Source organism: Carassius auratus, chromosome 50 (assembly GCF_003368295.1).
Source record: "Carassius auratus strain Wakin chromosome 50, ASM336829v1, whole genome shotgun sequence".
Classification (NCBI taxonomy): Eukaryota; Metazoa; Chordata; class Actinopteri; order Cypriniformes; family Cyprinidae; genus Carassius; species Carassius auratus.
The window spans coordinates 17314685-17338571 of NC_039292.1; the positions used below are offsets into that span (position 1 = coordinate 17314685).

General features: G+C 39.9%; 1 protein-coding gene across 6 annotated transcripts in view; it reads left to right on the top strand.

Annotated features, from left to right (window-relative positions):
* Nucleotides 1–23887, top strand: part of LOC113067194 (anoctamin-3) — an 85963-nt gene that overhangs the window by 31474 nt on the left and 30602 nt on the right. For 4 of the 6 annotated variants that reach the window (XM_026239499.1, XM_026239495.1, XM_026239497.1 and 1 more), the window contains exons 3-13: nt 220–350; nt 3193–3348; nt 4029–4129; nt 4226–4270; nt 4608–4742; nt 6285–6391; nt 11088–11174; nt 13310–13365; nt 13469–13590; nt 16026–16160; nt 16343–16439. In XM_026239499.1, coding sequence (XP_026095284.1) covers nt 220–350; nt 3193–3348; nt 4029–4129; nt 4226–4270; nt 4608–4742; nt 6285–6391; nt 11088–11174; nt 13310–13365; nt 13469–13590; nt 16026–16160; nt 16343–16439 — 1172 coding nt within the window. The remainder of the gene's footprint in view (nt 1–219; nt 351–3192; nt 3349–4028; nt 4130–4225; nt 4271–4607; nt 4743–6284; nt 6392–11087; nt 11175–13309; nt 13366–13468; nt 13591–16025; nt 16161–16342; nt 16440–23887) is intronic. The other 2 variants (XM_026239498.1, XM_026239500.1) reach the window with 1 other exon arrangement.

The window sequence follows — 23887 nt, forward strand, 5'->3', positions numbered from 1 at the left end:
GATGCCATTTTAACTCATGGGTAAAGATTTTGTTTGTTTGTTTGTTTCTCAGCCAATAACCTGGGTTATGAATGGCATGCGATTAATAATGGCTAACTTTTATGAGCCAATTTGCCCATCCATATTTATTACAATTTTATTGTTATATATAAGTTAAACTCATAAGTTAAATAAGTTATAAGTTAAACTCATAAAACTCAATGTTTCTCTCTTGGACAGACACGAGTCAGGATGTCTATGTGGAAGAGAGGGAGGTGGCGGAGTTAGAGCCTAAAACAGGCGAAACGTTACTCGTCCAGCAGAAGCCAGCGTCCAGAGCAAAGCTAGAGGCCCGCACAGACTCCACACAGGTACAACATCTGTCCTCTTACCTGCTGAAGATATGTGTTTGATGATGAACTAAATCAGATCTTGAGTTATCAGACACTTTTATCCAAAGCGACTTACAGTGCATTCAGGATATAACTTGTTATCAGTATGTGTGTTTGTTACGATCGGGAACACAGAAACACAGGAGACGAGAAATCCAAAAGCAGTGTGGGTTTTAATGGGTAATCCAAAATCAGAATCCAACAAGCAGGGGGTCAAAACCAAAAATCAATCCAAAAAAACTAACAGGAACTGGAACAGGAACAGGAACTAGAAACTAGGAATGCGTGGAAACTGGGTGACGGAAAGTAAGGACTCCATGAAAACAAACAGAAACAGACCGGTTAATATAGGCAGGGTAATGACTATCAGTTCAGCAGAGATGTGGAGAGACTCTGGTAGTTCAGCAGAGACGTAGAGTGACTCTGGTAGTTCAGCAGAGACGTGGAGAGGCTCTGGTAGTTCAGCAGAGACGTGGTGAGGCTCTGGTAGTTCAGCAGAGACGTGGTGAGGCTCTGGTAGTTCAGCAGAGACGTGGTGAGGCTCTGGTAGTTCAGCAGAGACGTGGAGAGGCTCTGGTAGTTCAGCAGAGACGTGGAGTGACTCTGGTAGTTCAGCAGTGACGTGGAGAGGCTCTGGTAGTTCAGCAGAGACGTGGAGAGACTCTGGTAGTTCAGCAGAGACGTGGTGAGGCTCTGGTAGTTCAGCAGAGACGTGGTGAGGCTCTGGTAGTTCAGCAGAGACGTGGTGAGGCTCTGGTAGTTCAGCAGAGACGTGGTGAGGCTCTGGTAGTTCAGCAGAGACGTGGAGAGGCTCTGGTAGTTCAGTAGAGACGTGGTGAGGCTCTGGTAGTTCAGCAGAGACGTGGAGAGGCTCTGGTAGTTCAGCAGAGACGTGGAGTGACTCTGGTAGTTCAGCAGAGACGTGGAGAGACTCTGGTAGTTCAGCAGAGACGTGGTGAGGCTCTGGTAGTTCAGCAGAGACGTGGGGAGGTTCTGGTAGTTCAGCAGAGACGTGGAGAGACTCTGGTAGTTCAGCAGAGACGTGGTGAGGCTCTGGTAGTTCAGCAGAGACGTGGAGAGACTCTGGTAGTTCAGCAGAGACGTGGAGAGACTCTGGTAGTTCAGCAGAGACCTTGAGAGACTCTGGTAGTTCAGCAGAGACGTGGAGAGACTCTGGTAGTTCAGCAGAGACGTGGAGAGACTCTGGTAGTTCAGCAGAGACGTGGTGAGGCTCTTGTAGTTCAGCAGAGACGTGGAGAGGCTCTGGTAGTTCAGCAGAGACGTGGAGAGGCTCTGGTAGTTCAGCAGAGACGTGGAGAGGCTCTGGTAGTTCAGCAGAGACCTGGAGAGACTCTGGTAGTTCAGCAGAGACGTGGAGAGACTCTGGTAGTTCAGCAGAGACGTGGAGAGACTCTGGTAGTTCAGCAGAGACCTGGAGAGACTCTGGTAGTTCAGCAGAGACGTGGAGAGACTCTGGTAGTTCAGCAGAGACGTGGAGAGACTCTGGTAGTTCAGCAGAGACCTTGAGAGACTCTGGTAGTTCAGCAGAGATGTGGAGAGACTCTGGTAGTTCCGTGGTGTTTAGACTGGATTCAGGAAGATCATTGGTGACTTGACTCTGCTCATGAAGATCACTGTTTACTAGCATTTGCTCATGAAGATCAATGGTGACTTGTCTTTACCCATGAAGAACACTGGTAACTTGACTTTGCCCATGAACATCATTGGTGACTTGACTTTGCCCTTGAAGATCACCGGTGACTTGACCTGACTCTGGAGCTTCAACGGTGACCTGACCCAACTCTGGAGTGTAAACGGTGTCCTGACCCGACTCTGGAGGGTCAACGGGAACCTGACTCGACTCTGGAGGGTCAACGGGAACCTGACTCGACTCTGAAGGGTCAACGGGAACCTGACTTGACTCTGGAAGGTCAACGGGAACCTGACTCGACTCTGGAGGGTCAACTGTGGCTGTCATCTTGTGCAGAGGCGCTGGACAGGTGGCCATCTTATGCCATGACTCTGGACCGGCGGCCACCTTGTGCTGTGGTGCTGACAAACAGGAACAGGAACTAGAAACTAGAAACTTGGAATGCTAGGAAACTGGGTGACGGAAAGTAAGGACTCCATGAAAACAAACCGGTTAATGTAGGCAGGGTAATGACTATGAAGTGAAGACACCTGAGTGCAATTAAGAGCAGTGCAATTACTGTGATGAAGGGACAAGGCTTTGTGGAAATTGTAGTGCCTGCGGTGAGGTGCCTATGGGGAAGTGAGACCACTAGTGGACACCCAGGGAAACACAAAGAGACACCGTGACAGTGGTCCCTGGGAAATGAACCCACAACCTTTTGCACTGCTAACACAATGATCTACCTCTGTGACACAGCAACACTAACTTTTTACTTTGAGTAGCATCCATTAAAAAGGCTTATCACATTAACATGTTCATTCTTTCTCACAATGAAATGTTGATTCAGCAGAATATCGAGATGATATTCAATAATGTTAATTTGTAAGCCAACACTGAAAAATCCCCTCTGGAAATTCTAATGAGTTTTTAGAAAAGTAGTTTTTGATTTATAAATACAAAAAGGTCCTTGGTAAAATGTTATTTGAAGTGTATTTCCCAATTTGGTTGGACATAAATGACACTCATATTTCAAAAGATAATTTTGAAATCCCTTAGGAAACCCATGCCTTGAATGTTTTAGGACTAAAACTGAACAGAACTATTTTTTATTTATATATATATATATATTTATCTAATAAAATGTAATGAAATAGTAATAACAACAAAAAAATCTGATTCTTTTTTCAGGGGAACAATTTAGAAAAGCCCTCAGGATTGATGTTTAGAGATGGGAAGAAGCGCATTGACTATATATTAGTCTATAAGAAATCCAGCCCTCAGGTGGAGAAGAGGGCCACATTTGAGAGGAACCTGCGGGCGGAAGGGCTAATGCTGGAGAAGGAGGTACAGAACAAGGTCTTTCTCTGGATTACGGTGGTATTTTAAAGGTCATTTGTTGGGATTGATTATTTTTGCCCTCAAGGAAAGATCACAGAATAGAACAATCAGGGTTATTTTGAATGGCAGCAGAAAATAGACACTAGCTCTGTTCCAAAGTGAGCTGGCTTGCTGTCTGGGCCGCTGCCTTCTAATGCATTCTGTCTGAAATAAAACCTGAGAAGTACAACTCTTCATAGACAACTGCACAGCCCACAAATAGCACTTTTAATGTGATGGAAAGACAGGAGACTTGACTCCTGATTGATTCTCATAGAGTCTGATGTTAGCATGCTTTCACGCCTACTACTTAATATTCTGATAAACATTGTTTGGACAAATAAGCTATGGAAATTTTATTTGCAATGAAATTAAATGTATAAAATAAAATATTTAAAGAAATGTCGTATATTTACCATAACCGATTATAATGTAGTATACAGTATTTGATATATCACGACTTAAGCCGATAAGTTTGAGAACAAAACTAATCAAGTCAAGAGTCAAAAACGTAATAAGAATTGTGCGCAATATTTCAGTTATGTGTCGTTTCTGCTCATAAACCTCAGTTCCAATATTATAAATGGAAGACATGTCATATTAATTGAATGTATATGCCGATAATGATTTGTTTTTCACTTTGACAGCCCTCATTAACCAACAGTGATATCATGTTTGTGAAGATTCATGCACCGTGGGACACGCTGTGTAAATATGCTGAGCAGATGAACATCAGGATGCCCTTCAGGTAGAAATTACTGTCACCATTCTCTATTATACTTCATACTGTACTGTATGTGGATGCATTGTGACCATGTGATATACAGTATATATATTTTTATAGGAAAAAGTGTTACTTCACAGACTGGAAGAAAAAAACTATGGGCAGGTAGGACTGTTACTGTTCTGTGTTAATGATTTCATTTTATTTGCATGAAAGTCAAAAGCCTCTCAAGTACTGTATCTCAATTTTGATAATTTCCTTGAAATTTAATCCGAGTCAGACTGTGGGGCGTAAAAAAATGTATATAGTTAATTAGCCCAATGTTTGTTGTGCATCTCAGAGATTTAATCAGGCTTGATGTAATTTGCATCAGAAAATAATTTAATTCTAGAAGTGACTGTGAGTGAAATGAAGAAAATAATATCTCTGCTCGTTGGAGTTGTTTTTTCTTCTTGTTGGGCCTTATTTTTGACAAATGCCAATGCAAACGTTATGTGTACAGTCAATTTCAGTTGAGGTATCGTCAGATGAAGAGCTGGCTGCCCAGAAACCCCATGAAACTGGATAAAGAGGCGCTGCCAGACCTGGAGGAAACCGACTGCTACACCGCCCCCTTCAGCAGGGCCAGAATGCACCAGTATGTCCCTCTTCCATGACATTGTTTTAAATAAATTTCACGTCTTCTCAGATAATATCATATATTTTACGTATACAGAACAAAAATGTGATCGCACGGCACTTTTTGTTTTCTGGGAATATGATACTGCAATTAAATAGCCATGGCCTCATATACATTTCAGCCATGGTTTGCTAACTGAGGCTGGAAACACAATCTTGCAACCTTCATTCACCAATGAGCTCGAGGGACTTATTGAATCCACCACAGATCACAGATTTTAGCCTCAGCTGACCCTTTGAGAGCAGGTTTTATGATGGAGGCACTTTCAGACCATGTACTTGATGTACAGTACTTGAACCTGATGACTGTTTGTGAATGTGTGACTCATTGGTTTCTGATGTTTACTTCACAGAACAGAGATCAGTGTAAATGCATGACCTCATGAAGAACGGTGTCCTGGGGCAGTAGAGCTAGTGAGTTAGTTTTTGTTCAGTAGGGGCTGTTAGGAAGGGTTTATTTGAGGTGATGCCAGAGGTTTTGTAAACACAGAGGGCAAGTAGGGTTTAACCTGAAAAACAACTTGGAAACACTCTGCAGATATCTTTCTAATGCCCTGCAGTGTCAAAAATATAAAGTAAAATTAAAAAAATCAAAACCCGTGATACAGATGATGGTTTTGTATTTTTTTCCACAGTAGCAGAATCCTGTCAAAAATGTCCTATTACACCCCGCCCCTGTAATTTTAGTACTTCAAATTGTGCAATGTTAAATGTGTATTTAGAGCACATTTACTAATTTTTTATTTCTTTTATCTAATTTGTGCTAAAGCTTTACGTTCGAGTTTTAAAATTCCCTGAGAAGGAAACAAAGCACTGTCCAAATGATGAAAACATGCCTTTGCGTGACTGTCTGAAAAATGTCCCCCTCACTGCCTAGATTCTGATAGGCTGAAGAAAATAACTCTTAGGCATGCAGTAGGTATGGGCAGAGGACACACTGCTTTTTGTTACCTTCTCAGGGAATTTTAAAACTCAAAAGTCATGAAACGAGACATTCCCAATAGCTGGTCAGTTTTTCACCAGTGGGATGTTCTTCTAACCTAAGTGTCGAAGTGAAAGTGAAGCATCTCAAGAGTGAAGCAAAGGGAGGGGGATGAAAAGCCTGCAAAAACAAATTTAAAGGCAGGAAAATGCAACTGACAGCACCTAAAGGTCTCATACTGTCTCTAGGGAAAGTAAAAGCTATCAAGAATGCAATATTTGCCTTTTGGCTTGCTTAGTTGTTAATAACATTAATTTCATTCAAGAAGGAAGCCTATCTTATAGTAAATATATTAATTAGGTGGGTGTAGTAAGACATATAATCTGCTCTGAGCTTTATGTGTTGGGTCAGCTGTGGTCCTCTCCAATTTATTATTTACACTGACATACTAAAGCTTTGAGTACTGATCTCTATGCTGCTGTTGGTATATTAATATTGACTGTATTCAGTTTAGTAGATTAATGCATGCAACTTACAGCAACTTTGTGTCTTAAAACCATGTACTTTGTTTTCTTGTAGTTTTACCATCAACAATAGAGAGACGTTTTTCTCAAACTCAACCAGAAGCAGAATAGTACATCATGTACTACAGCGTACGAAATATGAAGACGGGAAGTCTAAGATGGGTAAGATGACAGCTAAATCTCCTCAAACATCTTCATCAAACATGTCACATGCACTCCTTTCTCACTCACCAGACACTACAATCTTGTCTGTAGAATAAACACAATGATATGCCATTTCTCTTGCTCATTATTGATATACCATTCTGTCTTATATTATCTTTTTTTTTTTCTTCAGTAATAGTAAATGAAATTGGTTGAATCTAAAACAAACAAATAATAATAATAATAATAATAATAATAATAATAATAATAATAATAATAATAATAATAATAATAATAATAAAAACATATGCAGGTCACCCATCACCCCCAAATCAAATAACAAGAATAAGAATAATATCAAATAAAATAATAAAAGAAATAAGTCCTAAAATTCAACTAAAATTCAAACTATAAAAAAGCTGGATAAAACAAAAGATTTAAACGTAAAAAAAGAAAAAAGAAATGTTGCCTTGGCTCCTAAATTTAATAAATTAGATGAAGCACACAAATTACAGAAAATAAAACAGAAAAAAAAATAATGAAGTTATACATTTTTTTAAAAACCCTTAATCAAATCAATTAATCAAACTAAAATTGAAAAGAAAAATGAAAAATCTAATTTAAAATTATACAACACAAGTATGTTTTCATGAAGTTCACCTATTGTCAATACATTTCTGTCAGTAAATATTTGAAGAGATGTGACATCTTTAATCTGAAGTGACCTACAGTCCCTCTGACCTTTTTAATTGAATGCCGCCCTTTTTGCTAATCTCTCTTATTTTAATGTCACACTTGTGCCCTTCTTATTCTTGTCTGCCTGCTGTTGTGGTTTTCTGCTGATCAAAGCTGGTCTTGCAACTGGGATATTCATGTTAATAAATTAATACCAGTGACCGCCCACCCGCTGAGACCAGATCAGATTGGGAGAAGAGCTCTAAATCCCCCACAAATCCCAGCGCTCAATCATGCCACTGCCGCACAGCTCAATGTCCTACTAGTGAACTCAAAACATCTGCAGCAAATGAGCCGTAGTTAACAAATCCGAATTTTAAACTGAGAGATTTAGTCAAATGAAGTACGGCAATAGCCAACCAGCTCTTTGGTAATGGTCAACAATGAATCTTTTGATATTTGACATGAGGCACTCAGGTCTTGTTTGTTTTTTTGTTGGTTTTTAGCTAAGGTCTGTTTACAGCTTTTGTGGTATAACCTCAAAGAAAATAACTTCCACCTGTCCCTCAGTGTGTTTTTAAGTAAAAACTCCTTAAGCTTCCAGCCTAGGAGAATCAAAACTGAGGTGATCAACGGATGCAGAGTAAACAGTCTGTCTGGTTAATTCCCTTAGTAGATCACTTAGAAGCATGGAAAGAGCTTCTGAATATGTCTCAGTGGGTCCTGCGCATCTAGAATAAGGTTACAGACTTCAGTTCGGGTCTCACCCACCAAATTTCAATGGGGTGGTCAGGACTACCATAGACCTAGAGCAGGATCGGGTGCTGGAACAGGAAGTGCAGTCCCTCTCCTCCCAAGTGGGATTCCAGGTTCTACAGCCAGTATTTCATGGTTCCAAAGAAGGATTATGGGCTGCGTCCCATCAATGATCTGGGAATCTGAACCATTCTCTGGGAGATTCAGTTTCAAGATGCAAATGATTCCTTTTATCATGATATAAATCTGGTCCATGGACTGGTTTATCATGATAAACCTAAATAATGCATACTTTCAAATTTCCATCCTTCCTGCTCACAGGAAGTTCCTGAGGATCACCAATGGGGGTGAGGCTTTCCAACATCAGGTTCTTTGATTTCTTCCAAATTCACCAAAAGCATGGATGCAGCTCTGGCTCCGCTAAGACTCCAGGGCATCCGTGTATTGATTTACATCGATGACTGGCTCATATTGGCCCACTCTTATGATATGGCAGTTTGGCATCAAGATGTTCTCCTTGACCATATAAAATATCTGAGGTTGAGACTCAACACAAAAAAGAGTGTTTTGATACCTTCCCAGTGTACTATGTTTCTGGGGTGGGGTATGGGACTCAACTACGATTCGGGCAAGGTTGTCTCCTGCACGTATCGAGACCATCCTGGCTACAGTATCTAGGATAAAGCTAGGCCAAATGAATTGTTTTCAGAGGGTGCTGGGTCTCATGGCAATTGTGTCCAACATGATATCTTTTGGCCTTCTGTACATGTGACCCCTGTGGTGGTGGTTGAAAACCAAGGGGTTTTCCATTCCACATGATTAAAGGCACACGTAGATGCCTACGTGCTCTAGTCTTGGTTCTTTCGTGCTGGTTCTTCTATATGACCGGAGCATGAAGGCATCTATGTATGACTTGGTTTCTGTCCAGGACCAAGTTTTGGGGGCATCTTATCGACACTAAAAATAACCGATTTCAGGCACAGTCATGGAAGGCTGCTTCATAATTTTTAGTGGCACATAAATTTCCTGGAGATGTTTCCAGTGTACAAAGCTCTGAGGAGCTTTCTCCCAGGCCTCGAGGGCCACCATGTCCTGATTCGATCTGACAATATGTGAAGCTGGACCACAAAACCAGTCTTCAGTCACTGGGGTATATTTTTAGCAATAGCCAAAAATACAGTTCGTTGTATGGGTTAGCTATAAAGAAACAACTCAAAGATGACTCAAAGAGGCTTTGTTTGCTTTGAACTGTAAGGGCTTTGGAGCTGTATGTTCGGAGGTGCTCTCAATGGAGGAGGTCAGACCAGTTATTGATGTGTTTTGGGTCACCCAGGAAGGGATCCACAACCACTAATCAAATGATTAGTAATATTGGCAATTTCCTTGGCCTACTAGGTTTGTGGTATGCCTTGACATCTGGCCATTAGGGCATATTCCACTAGAAGTATGGCATCTTCTAAAGCCCTTCTTTCAGGGGTCTCCTTGCAAGGGTCTCCTTTTACAGTCTTCATCTTCCTTCAGGTGCTCTCATCCTAAGTTGTGCCTGGACAGTTCACACTAGGACAGACATTATCCGGTGTGGCACAGAAGGTATCTCATTCCACAAAGTATCATCATATGACACAGCTCGAGTTCCCTCGAAGGGGAATATCTCGGGTTCTGACTGTAACCCCTGTTCCCTGCGAAGGGAACGAGATGCTGCTTCTCTTCGCCACACCACGGTATGCTTGAGAGGAACTTGTACCAGCGTCCCTTTGTAATTTGTCTGTCGTCACATACCAGGTCACTCACTATGCTTGCTAGTTTATTAAGGCAAAATTAATTGTGAATAGTTAGTTTACAGTGAGAATGGACCTTAAAATAATGTGTGGTCAGATTTTAATTTTTGGGTTAACAATCCCTTTAAACCAAGCAACACCGTTTATTTCAAAATCTTATCAATATTTCAACCAAAGATGAACAGTCCGTCATCCTTTTCTCACTAACATGTCTTTTTGTTGAAAAGTAGGTCTTTTCCAGCACATACAAAGAAAAGTTAGCAAATAACTAAACCTTAAAAAATCTAAAAAAAAATGTTCATTTTACATTTCTTTTACATTTAATCATTTAGCAGATGCTTTTATCCAAAGCGACTTACAAAGGAGAAGAGCAAATAGAAGCAATTTAGACCAATAAGAGGGCAATAGTATGTAAATGCTCAGATAGTCTAGCATATTACACATACATTTTTTTTTTTCAGAAAAAGAGACGAATATAATAAGAAAATATTAGCATGAGTTTTTAAAGTGCTGACAAAAAATATTTTTCAAAGACTCGATTTGAGGTCATTCAACCAGCTTGGAACAGTCCAGGTTAAGTTCTGTGGGAGTGATTTTGTGTCTTTTTGGCATGGTACCACGAGGCGTCATTCACTTGCAGAACGCAGGCTTCTGGAGGCCGCATAAGTTGGAGCTATCTAGTTCAGGCTCTTTGGTGCAGAGCCAGTGGTTGTCTCATAGGCAAACATCAGTGCCTTGAATTTGATGCGAGCAGCTATCGGCAGCCAATCCAAAATGATGAAGAGATGTGTGACGTGCGCTCTCTTCGGCTCATTGAAGACCACTCTTGCCACAGCATTCTGGATCAGTTGCAGAGGCTTGATAGTACATCCTCGAAGGCCTGCTAAGAGAGCATTACAAAAGTCCACTCTAGAGAGAACAATATTTTTTTTTTAATTTCAAAATGGTTGAATCCAGAACAATTGTCCTTTGGAAAAATTCACACCAAAGAGACAAATACACATTTTCACACAGCTGGCATAAATATAACTACCAACATTACCTGCCTGTTTCCATTAGATGCGTGAAATACCGATTTGGAAAAACATGTATGAGTAAATGATAGAATATAATTTTCATTTTTGGATGAACTATTCCTATTTATTCCTGGTCAGAAAAATAAAACAAATAAACTAGCTAACTAACTAACTATACTTCTTAATTAAAACTTGTAAGATGACAACTGAGGCTTCTGAGAGAGAGTTTGTCAACTTGGCTCCTGAGCCAGCTCAGGTTCAGTACCATTTTGTCATTTGTAAATGGACATTTGTTCCTCCATATATTTGTAAAAATAGTGTCTTTCTTCACTACATGCTCATTACGCCTTCAAACTCCATCATTAGGACCAGCACTAATCAACATATAGACATCATGGAACCGAAATGGGCCCCATGCATCTGTGTCCCTCATGTGTGAGCGTATATGTGCATGTCTCTGCTGGTCACACAGTCTTCGTCTCTCTGCAGCTCCTCCGTTGTGTTGTCTGTATCTGCTTAATTATTATGGGCATCACGATCGGCTCCTCATGGGCCAGTCAGGGAGTTCGTGGGAAGGTGCGTACAGTGCTGTACAGTCTCTGTTGTGCGGGCACACAGGGGTGCCCAAATATCATCACACCTCTAGCATCAGCAAAACAGAGTGTGCTTTTTTAACAGTGATTTGGGTTGAATCTCACAAATGTGAAATGTCCAGACCAGATTTATTTTGCACCCCCATCAAAAGAAGACAAAAATAAATAAATAACAATAATACTTTGAAATATAATAACTGTTTTCTGTCTAATCAATATAATTTAATTTTAATATAATTTAAAATGTAACTGATGTAATGGCAAACTTCATTTACAGTGGTGCTGCTTAATATTTTTGTGAAAACTGATACTTCATAATATCAAAATACATTTAGATGTTTATGTTTAGATGTAAAAAAATATATATATATATATATATTTTCTTTTCTTTTCTTTTCTGAATTTCTGAGTATGACCAAGAAATTCTCTGGACTGATTTGTGAGATTCATTAATGTAGTGTGTTTAAGTGTTTTAGAATAGTACAAAAACAGAAATTATATTTATAATAATGAGACAAATGCTCAATATTACATTTATATTTCAGGAAGATTTCCTTTTCTTCTGATTGTATGTGTGTAGGTGTGCGTGTTTATGTGTTTATGTATTCATTTATTTATTTTTGCACTTTAACTAAGGTGGGAAATTAATACTGTACCTGCAACCTGCCAAAGAGGTTATTATTCTGTATATGCCAGCCATTAGAGCCTAGGCCTTAGTACCTTAGCACCTACTTGCAATAATTTTTTTTTTATTATATCTTACATTTCTGATTGGCTGTTTGTTTAAATTTTCAGTGGTGCTTGATTTTGCTTAGTACTTGTCCTTATAAAAATGTAGCATTGCATCACTTGCTCAGCAATGGATGCTCTGCAGTGAATGGGTGCCGTCAGAACGAGAGTCCAAACAGCTGATAAAACTGTTTTAGGGGACTATTTAGGGGATTCTGCCTGCGCACGATTCCATATTGAAAATGATTTGTATTCTTGTTGCTGTACTTTTGTCTCTGCTGTACGTCTGCTGTTATCTGTTTGTTCATCTCCTGCTAGAAGCCAAACATACAGGGGATGTTACAGTATGTTAGCCACAAGCAGTAAAATCACTAAATAAATGCAATCAGATGCACCCCACTACATAATTGACTGAAAAACAGTTTTAACATATATTTAACTGTACCATAACAGGAATTGTGTCATAACATTGCGAAACATATATGTATATATATATGTTTATCTATTTTATAATTTAATTATGCTGCATTTACAATAGTACATACATTTATCACAGTATATCAACTGTGTAAATTTAGTATATATTTTTTATACTGAACTAGTAGAGAGAAGAGAGAGATCTAGTGGAGAGTATGCTTTCAGCAGCAAAAGTTCACGAGGATCTCCAATATATATATATATATATAAGACTAGTAAGATTAGGCATTCGGTAGTTCATTAGGTTGGTGGGCAAAAAGTTAATTTCCCAACCTCACCCTTACTTACCCATCTGTTTCTGAAAGTGTTGTGTACAATTTTAAAAGAAGAAAAATCTCATGTTGGTGGCCGAGGGAGCTCAACGCACTGCAACTTTAGAAAACACATGTAAATAGAAAAAACACCAGCAATCACGAAAACATCATCATCAGTTTGAGAACACACGCGCTGCAAATGCTCACAACACAACCAAATAATGAATTGATGAAGAACTTTTTTTTTTATTTTTTGCGCGGTGAGCTTTCTCTGCCACCATACTTTATTGATTTTGTTTTGATTGTTTGTTTGTTTTTTTCTTGCTATCGTCTGTTATTCCCTCACGTTTGTAGTGACTGTGATGTTAGTCAGTGGTCTATGTGAAATTATATGTTGTGGTTATAAAGGTTTCTAGATTTAGTGTGTGTTTGTGTGTGTGTGTGTGTGTGTGTGTGTGTGTGCGTGTGTGTGTGTGTGTGTAGAATCATCAGACAGTCAGACATTAGAACTGTCTGGGCACAAAAGGTGCCAAAGAGGAACTAATATAAAAAACAAAAACAAAAAAAACAAACAAACAAATAACAACAATAATAAAAAGATTGGAAAAAAATATTACATTCATGCATGTTTTTTCTTCTGTTTCCATCTATTTTGTAGGTATTAATCGGTTACTTGGCAACAGCACATATGAAGCAGCGTTTCCCCCACATGAGGTACAATAAGTCAAATGTATAGTTTTTTTTTTTTTTTTACCTCTATTTGGTTACTGCTGAAGTGCTCTTAGATACATGGAAAACTTTGCTATTGTATTTCTAGGGAAGTTATAAAAGCAGACATCCGATTAAAACTCATGGAGCTCAAAACCACAGACACCTTCTGTACGAAAGATGGGCGCGCTGGGGGATCTGGTACAAATACCAGCCCCTAGACCTTATACGGTAAGAAACACACACACACACACACACACACACACACACACACACACACACACACACACACTCAAACACACAAACACACACACTCTCTCTCACACACACACACACACACACACACACACAGCAGTGTAAAAAAATCTGGACACATCTATCTATACTGTATATGTTATATATAGCAATATATGAGTTTTTACCATGCTGTCTAATACATAATGTACATTTGTGTGTGAGAGTATATATATATATATGATCTATCTTTAAACTAATTAATTAATCTAATTTATTACAAATTAATACCAGTTTTGCAGTTTTGGCTGAGAAATTAGCCCTAAAAAGATTATTTAAAATCATTATTGTTTGACATGAGAAAAGCATTGAGTAGACATTACAAAAAAGTCGATTTAAAAAGAAATATTTAGATTCAATATTGCATAAATATTTGTAATAAATCGGTATTCTTTTTTTAAAGACTATTGAAATATAAAAAAGGGATACAAAAGAAATGTTATTCTAAAACCACCAACAGATGGTGGCAAGCCACTGTTTTAATGAGCGAGTCCTTCAGTTTTTTATTTAACCGATTTGTTCAAATGGCTGAAACATTCAGAAACAAAGCAAGTAACAAAACACAGCTGTGTTGATCTGAAAGGCCCATACTGCTGTGGCTTTGTTTGGAAATATTTTTGTTTGTGAAACTGAGCAAAATAGACAGTACTGACAATATTGTGTCTAAAGTTTTTTTTTTTTTTTTTTTTTTTTTTTTTATATTGCAAAAATAAAGAAATAATCGTTTTCACATTTGCAATCATATTTGGGGGACAACACCATTCTTTCTCACATGATATTACTAAACTGTATCATATAATATAAATATAAGACAATAATCCATGCAGGGTCTTTTTTTTCTCTTTTTTCCAAATAACTGCATTCTAATGACCATCACCATCCTGCATCATGTTCATGTTCACATTATTTCTTTCCACAATTAATGGTACAGAATAAATGTGTTAACTCAACAGGCTATCTACAGTATACAGGGTACATATAGAGCACCAATATAAAGCACTAATGTAGATGATCCAGATATTACAATATGATATGACTACAGTAGGAATGACAGTAAAATCACAAAAGGAAATATTTGCAGTGTGAGAACAGTTTTAATGTCACTAACTCGTGCACTCGTGACTGTATCGGTGTGGGAGAACGCAGCTTTCCAGTGTAAATATCTGCTGTAGTCAAAAAGAGCAAGAGAAAATGCAGTCTCAGGCTCATAACAAACAAATATTGAAGCCGAATAAGATCACTCCGCTTTTAAAGTGTAGATTGAAAAATAATTGTGATGGTGATCTGCAGACACAGCCTCTCTCTGCTGGAGCAGCTCATCGGTTTGAGAGTGAGGTCACCCTCTATTTTCAGAATTATATAACCATCCTGACCTGGTATGTTTTAGGTGAATGAATGGCCCTGTTTTTAGTCACCTTGAGTCTTTCCTCCTGTTACCCTACAATATTTGTCTAACTTAGTATCTGGGACATATACGTTCATGGCATGTGTGTCCTGATCTAATAATTTATTAAAAACACTTTTACAATGCAACGATTTAAATAATGTTTGCTTAGACTGGGCTAAGACTATCTATTAAGCCCATATGGATAAGTTGATATCGGCAGAAAAGAAATTAGTTTCAAAGAAAAATAAAGTTTTTATAGTTTGATTAAAGAGACAACTTTCTCTCTCTCTCTCTCTCTCTCTCTCTCTCTCTCTCTGGAATAACATGTGTTTAATGAAGCATTCATTTTCATCAGATAAAAAAAAAAAAACAGCTGTAGTTGTTAGAACTTAAAAAAATAAATAATAAAAAAAAAACACTGTAGCAATGTTTTAAGTTTTACTTATTGGTCTTATATTTACAGTAAAAACTCCAGTCCATTTTTAATGAAATACTGTAAATGTATTGGATTTTTATGTTGCTGTCGATATACTGTCAATTGTATAACTGAAAACTTAAAAAAGTGGTAAATAAATAGTAAGTAAATAAATCAAATAATCTGGACACTCTTAGATATGTATTTGTTACAAAGAAAAACTAATTCATTAAATTTTGTATCTAAACAAAAACATGCTGGTTTCTACTAACTTGCTAAATAATCTGGACACTTTTAGAATCATATATAATCATAAACATGTACGGCAAAACTGTAATGTAACATAAACTGTATATGTTAACATAAATTAACATAAATAACATAAATCTCACATTTAACTAATGGTTATATATGCTCTATATATAATTGTGTATGTGACGAATAAGAATCTTGAACTTATGAAGTAACAATGAACAGTAGTATTGTTATATACAAATCAAAATTGATCAGCTTTGATAAATACTGTAAAAAGAGTCCTAATGAATGTTGTTCCTTACTGATGTTTCTTAGGCGGTACTTTGGGGAGAAGATTGGACTCTATTTTGCCTGGTTGGGCTGGTATACAGGTATGCTGATCCCTGCTGCGCTAGTCGGCCTCTTTGTCTTCCTCTATGGGCTTTTCACCATGGACTCCAGCCAAGTAAGGTCAGTCCCAGCAGGTATGCTCAGTTATTTCAGAATAACCCCCAGGGTCCAGGTCCCAGTAGTCCATAAGTCATAAAAAAGAGAATTTCTATAAACTTTATGCCATTTTCATTCACTAGTATCCATTGCCCCCCTACAGTTTATTTAAAATAAAGCACTAATTCACGATTGTTGTGTTACAGTAAAGAGATCTGTGAGGCCAACACCACCATCATGTGCCCCATGTGTGAAGGCAACTGCAGCTCTTGGACGCTGAGTGACAGTTGTGTCTATGCAAAGGTAGCGTACATCCACCCAATACTGACATAAAACACATAAAACCCCTTAGAAAATTTTAGAAGATCAGTGAAACTGACAAATTTGATAAAGTTTCAGTTACTTAAATGGCCCTTTTGATGTGATGTAATGTTCCCGATAGTGTCTTCAGTTTGCATCTAGGCATCTGTCCTTGTAATTAGTTCATGATGCTGTTCTGTGGGAACATGGAAACTCAAGAAAACCAAGACAAACAACATGAAAGTCAAGAAAACAACACATCTTCCCACTGCGCAATGTGCCGTCGGAGTGACGTCTTTTTCATGTAATTTTTGGACGTCCAAATTCAGTCCAAATGACGTCCCAAAAAATTATCCTGTTCAAAGGTCAAATGTTTAACATCAAGATGATGTCCAAGTTGGGTCATGGGTGGACTTCCAAATAGTGGACCTAGTTTGGACGTCAAATAGATGTTCAGAAATGGTCATGGACTGACAGGCCTAATATAGACATGATCTGGACGTCTATCCGTTGTCCAGTGTTTAGTGGGTTGGTTGTGACGATAAATAAAGATTCTGTTCCTGTAGACATTTTAAGGCAAATACAATTTGTTTTGGTGAAAGACATGGTTTATAGAATAGCTTTGTTTTTTCAAAATGTCTTTTCTTATTATTGTAGACTCATTAGGAAAGCATGAAGTCAAAGATATTCACATGTTTTAAATTAGAGTTTGGTCCTGGATTTTCAACTTGCAAATCAAACACAGATTCCCCAAGCTGTGTAGCCAATACTGAGGACTAAAAGAGGGTTTTTGTGTCGTGGGAACATGGCAGTGATGTGCCTGAGAGAGGCTATTATTTAAATCAAATACACATAATAATTGGTTCCTGCCCAGAAGAGCTTTATTGCTTGAAGATTGCTCTGTCATAGCTCAGAAGACAATGTAGTCACAGTTACCCACTATTGTCTTGAGCCTGGACACGGGCCAGCGGTAAAAATGGAAATGTTATCAGCTACTGTCCTTACACCTTTCAGCAATTCTTTCCCACTGGTCCAAGCCACACCAGGGACACAATTTTGTCACATGGTTGCAAATTTGTCACCTCTTAGGATTACTTTTACAACCCACCGTTGATTCCTCTGCTTAGAAGGGATTTAATATCTGACTGCTACTCCTCTGCTTTCAAAAACATCGGCTACGGTTCTTCAAATTCGCTTCAAAATTCACTCAATACTAGGAGTTTTGCTGAAAAAAAGAAAAAGAAAAGTCCTGTCATTCCTCCCTTATCAAAAAGGATTAAATGTCAATATACTCTTTTCATGCAGGTTAAATAAACAATTATATGATCTTTACAAAAAAAAGGAAGAAAAATAGAAAATGATCCTGCCAAGCCCTCCCAGTGGGATGTCAAAACAACAGATCCTTCTTGCTTTTCTACTCTAAATGTATATCATAATGGAGAGTCATTTGACACACACCAATCACTTTCTCTGCGTCCTACTTCTGGAGTTTTGGTAACCACCAACTACCAACAATCTTCTGTCTCTGTTCCTGCTTCTTAAGGAAGTTCGGAATGCAAGTTCGGAAGAAGCTTATTATAACAATATATATAATATTATTATAATATGTCAGTCATGTTTCAAGGGTATATAAGCAGCAGTTTAGTTTACTTATCTCCTATGACATTTCTTCAGTATCCCACCTCCTCACCATCTTCACCTTTAGGCCCACATGTTTAACCCTGTACTTCGATGTATTCCTTATAAAGCTTAATCTCAGTTCAGGACCGAGCATCCAGTCATGGAAAGCACACTATCTATTACCTTTTTTCACCAAATAATTTAATCAAGAGAACTTGTGAAACTCCATTGCAAACTCCTAGCACCGAACCTTGTGGATCTCCTCCGGGGGTCTCTGAATTTGTACCTACCAACATCACTTCAAGTAATATGTAACTTGTATAAATGCATGTTGTTGTCAGGCATACCATATATTATGTCTTGTGAGTGCATCTAGTTGGGCTTTTCCAAATGATTAAGCTGGCAAAGTGTGTTTTTTTGGTTTAAAGACTATGTGAGAAGGAGATCTTTCAGTGCCAGTGCTTTCTGTTGCTCTTGTTACCACAAAATGGCAATTCTCATTAAATTGCATATATTGGCCGCTTAAATAGCTGCAAATTGATATCAGAATGAAAACCCCTTAAGGATATACTCACAAAAAACATATTTTTCATCCTTCACTTAAAAATTAAGTTTAGGGGTAGAAACCAGTCTATACTATAAGAGAACATCCCGATGCTGCTGGGAGCACATTTAGGTGAATATGTAAATATGTGCTCCTTGCTTTCCTCTCAGTGACAAAATAAGCACACAACAAAAATTCACATTACATTTATTTAAATAGAACTTTATAAAATTAACTGACCGAAAAGAAAAGAGAAAATGGAAAAGAGATTCATGTCAAAGAAGGCAGAGATGCATAACACACCTTCCAATCATTTGCCATTTTGCCATTTTGCCAATTTGCCATGGACCAATGGTAGTTTGAACATTTTCTGTTGGATTCGCTTTGGTAAGCTGTTGAACATGTGAAACAAACTCCATATAAACTGCAGGCTAGAGCTCCCTCTACGAGGCAGGCCTATGCTTTGAAGTGGAATCTGTTCACGAATTGGTGTTCTTCTCACCGAGAAGACTCCCAGTGATGCTCGGTCAGAGTCTATTGTCCTGGCTGGACTTCAGAGGGGTCCCTTTGAGCCGCTTGATTCAGTCGAGCTGAAGTTCCTGTCTCTCAAGACAGCACTCCTGATTGTGCTCACTTCCATCAAGAGGGTCGGGGACATCCAAGCATTTTCAGTAAGTGAAGGGTGCCTTGTGTTCGGGCTGGCCTACTCTCACGTTGTCCTAAGACCCCGGCCTGGATACATGCCCAGGGTTCCCAACACTCCCTTACGGGACCAGGTGGTGGTCCGTCCTTCGGATGAGACGTTAAACCGAGGTCCTGACTCTCTGTGGTCATTAAAAATCCCAGGATGTCTTTCGAAAAGAGTAGAGGTGTGACCTCGGCATCCTGGCTAAATTTGCCCACTGGCCTCTGACCATCATGGCCTCCTAACAATCCCCATATCTGCTGATAGGCTTCATCACTCTGTCTCCTCTCCACCAGTAAGCTTTTGTGTGGTGGGCCTTCTGGCGCAATATGGCTGCCGTCACATCATCCAAGTGGATGCTACACACTGGTGGTGGATGAGGAGATACCCCCTGACTATGTAAAGCGCTTTGAGTGCCTAGAAAAGCGCTATATAAATGTAATGAATTAACCTGCAAGCACTGCCCCAGGCGGAGGCAGATTCAGCCTTGGCATTGCTGTGTCCCATAAGAGCGCTTCGCATATACGTGGACCACACCCAGAGCTTCAGAAGTTCTGAGCAGATCCTGGTCTGCTTTAGGGGTCAGCAGAAAGGGAAGGCAGCCTCCAAGCAGAGGTTGGCCCTCTGGATAGTGGATGCCATTGCCTTGGCATACCACTCCCAACGTGAGCCGTGCCCCCAGACATCTGTTGAGCTGTGCAACACATAACACCTTCAAAGTTTTTACAACCTTCATGTAGAGCCGGTTTCTTCCCATGTGATGGGTAACAGGTAATTGGCAGGAAGAATTGGCTAGGTGTCAGGCTGGCTGTGCCATTCCCCCTCACACAGGAATGCGAGTCCCTTTTTTCCCAGTAGAGTTCCCCGTATGGCGTATCCTGGTTGAGCAACCTTCAGCTCCCTCGGCGGTCAGACTTGGCAGAGCAGTCTGTTGCCAGGCCCAGTACTGGTGTTAGTTGGTGGTGGGGCTTTGGTAAGCGTAGCTTTTGTGACACTCTGCGGCTTGTTGACAATTGTGTTCGGGTTGTGGCGTTTTCCATTGACCCCGTATGTCGTTTGACATAACTCGTACTGACCGACAGATCTCAGTTACATACGTAACAGAGATGTTATGTCCCCATGCCACAGCCTTGAACTATTCGCTGTTGCCAGGACATGTTCTTGGCTCCTCTAGGTAAAACCTGAATGAGTGGATGCACGCTGTTGCCTTATATACAGGCAAGGGGAGTGGCTCAGCATGCAAAATCCACTAGCCAATTTTCATTGGCGTTTTCTCTTAAACTCAGAGATGATTGGCCTCCCAAGTGAGACCCCATATATCGTTCGGCATAATGTCTCTGTTCCTTCCATCAGGGAATGAGGGCTACGTACGTAACCTATAAGTTCCCTGAATGAGGGAACCTAGATGTTACATCAGTGACTGATGAATTGGGATCTAGCTAGAGAGACGGATCACCATCACGCACCCTGCCCAACAGTGCGGGTATATAGGGAGAGCATGTGCAGTGGAACAGCAATTGTGGTTACTCCTTCAGGTAACGAGGGTTACATACATTACCAAGGTGTTCCCTTTCAGTTGGTCACACTGACGAATTGGGATCCTTGTGGAAAACTGCACTATTGCTGACCCCCTCCTGTGACATGTGTAGGCCAGCAAGTCCTCCCACACCAGTTGGGGCAGAAAATAGGACAGGGCTTAGGCGGAGGAGTCCCTCACTGCTGTTCCGTACAAACATAACACTGGGAAAGCATACCCAAGTAGTGGAACGCTACGGAAGCCACATCCTGCATATAGGAGGTAACATGTGGAAATTACACATATAAAGTGGCCAGGGCAGGTCGTATCCAGACCAGATGGTGGATCAGCACCTAGAAATGACCTCTACTGCCCTGAAAGACAGCGGAGACCAGGACAACTAAAGCCCCAGATACAGATCCCCTGTAAAGACCTTGTCTCAGAGGAGCACCAGGACAAGACCACAGGAAACAGATGATTCTTCTGCACAATCTGACTTTGCTGCAGTCTGGAATTGAACTACTGGTTTCATCTGGTCAAGGGAGAACTGGCCCCCCAACTGAGCCTGGCTACTCCCAAGGTTTTTTTCTCCATTCTGTCACCGATGGAGTTTCGGTTTCTTGCCGCTGTCGCCTCTGGCTTGCTTAGTTGGGGTCACTTCATCTACAGCGATATCGTTGACTTGATTGCAAATAAATGCACAGACACTATTTAACTGAATAGAGATGACATCACTGAATTCAATGATGAACTGCCTTTAACTATCATTTTGCATTATTGACACACTGTTTTCCTAATTAATGTTTTTCAGTTGCTTTGACGCAATGTATTTTGTTTAAAGCGCTATATAAATAAAGGTGACTTTGACTTTGGCAATAAAGGGCAGTACTACATATGGAAGTCCCTGCGGCAGACTCAGCCAACCTGGGGTGAGATCAATGCACAGCAGAGACAGCAGAAGGACTCTGCCAGGAAAAGACAAAGGCTTACCATGAGGGAAGCCATACCGTGGAAAAACACTTATGTGAAATCACCCAAAGGGGTAATCACTAAACACGGGCACCTAGCGCAGCACAAGGGCTGACCTTGGGTATACACACAAGTGCTGGACCTGGCTTCTGGCGCTCTGCCACACCTGACTGCTGAGGGTGCAGGAAGTACAAATGTCTGCTATCGGGGCGCCCCGTGCAACGCCCAGGAAAACGCAGTCTACGTAAATGCATAAAGCAAGGACGGAACAGAGCAGAGCAATGGCTGGGTCTGCCTCCTCCCTGGACAGCGCTTGCAAGTTCAACACCTATTTCCTGAAAGGCATGGTGGGAACTTTGGGCACAGATTCAGAGAGAGCTGGATGGCCCGAATTCAAAAAAGTATCATCAAACAAAAATGCCTGCAGGTCTGCCACCCTCTTGACCGAAGCCAATACAGTGATGAGCACTGACTAGTGACAGGAACTTAAGTTCTACTGACTGCAGAGGCACGAAGGGCTCCTGCTTTAAGGCCATCAGGAACGGGTGGAGATCCCAAGAGGGTACCAGGTAAGGGCGCAGAGGATTCAGCCTTCTTGCACCCCAATGAACCTGATGATCAAGTCATGCGTCCCAATGGACTTGCCATCTACTGCATCCTTCTTGCAGAAAGGACAGCACGATTGCGATTGGGCATCTATGGGGGTCCCATCGTGTGACCATCAGATGAAGCCAGGAAGCTACCACATCCAGAAACACACGAGTGGAAGGCCATCTTTTAATGAAAACACTTGGTAGAGTCCACAACAGCTAAACATTAATTAATCATGTGAGTGAGATATGCCTTGTCCAAATACCCACACTTGTGGTCTTGGCCACTTGACAGCACGTGCATGTGACAGGAAGTAAGTGTGCAAGACTTTCCAGATCTTAAAAAAGCCAAAGCGCAGTGCTCTTAACACACAATAAATTCTTGAATACAGTTTCACTTTCAGAGTGGTATTTAAGGCTTAGTGTATCTCATCATTCATCATGTTCTGGAAATAAATTGTGATTCTTTTTGCCAAGATCATGCAAGGGTTCACAGAAACCTCTGCGATGTTAGTTAAATATTATTATTAATAATATATAACATATAATTTGGTAGTAAAACAAAGTGCTACATGTTCTATTGCTGCAAAGATAAGTATATCTATTTTGTACAACATTTTGAATGTTTTTTAGCAGTTAATTAGAAGCACCAGAAATTAACAGACATTTAGATGTTAATTTTAAAATGCAAAGTATTTAAAATAAAAATAAAACTCTGTAAGCACTTGCATTTTTACAACACTATCAGTGTGTCCCATCAGGTAATTAAAAGTTCTACACACATACTTGTGGTCTTCATGCTCACTTGGACCTAATACCGGAAACACATTATTCAAGTAGTCAAGTGTAAAGACTGCATGTGTGGGTATTTGGACGGGGCAATAGTTTGCAACTTAAATAGTCCTTCAAATTTGAAACAGCTGTGCATGTAATCAGTACCTGACGTGGGGTGTCATGGAAAACGTAGTCTCAGAACCAATGGTACATTTGATCCCACTCTAAGGGTCAAGAGGAACTGGTTACAGTGGTGTCATGACCCAATAAGAGGAGGCTAGCTGGTATGGGATAGCTGTATAGATAAACCTCACTCCTCTGGCCTCGAATGGTGTACTAGTGACTGATGCTATAGACCAGGGGCCTGTTTCACTAAGGAGCTTCAACCAACTCTTGAGTTTAAACTTGAACTCTGAGTTGACTTACCCTGAGATGGGAAACTCTGAGTTTTAGGTTACAGAACAGCTGAAATGAGTTGGTTTAATCAACTCTAAATTGACTGACTCTGAGTTAAGCACGTGCACCATAAATATAAAAAGCCATTATCAATGGAGCCCTGATATTACGATTCACCATGGCAACAGCTCCAGCCAAAAAGACGTCTGCATACTTCAGACTCGATACAAATGTAATTCTTATCAGTGTTATAATATCACAGTTGAGAACTGGCAGAACGTTAGATTAATGAACTAATAGCTAATCATTTTATGGTATCTCATGGGCAAAAATATATATATAAAATAACAATACTAA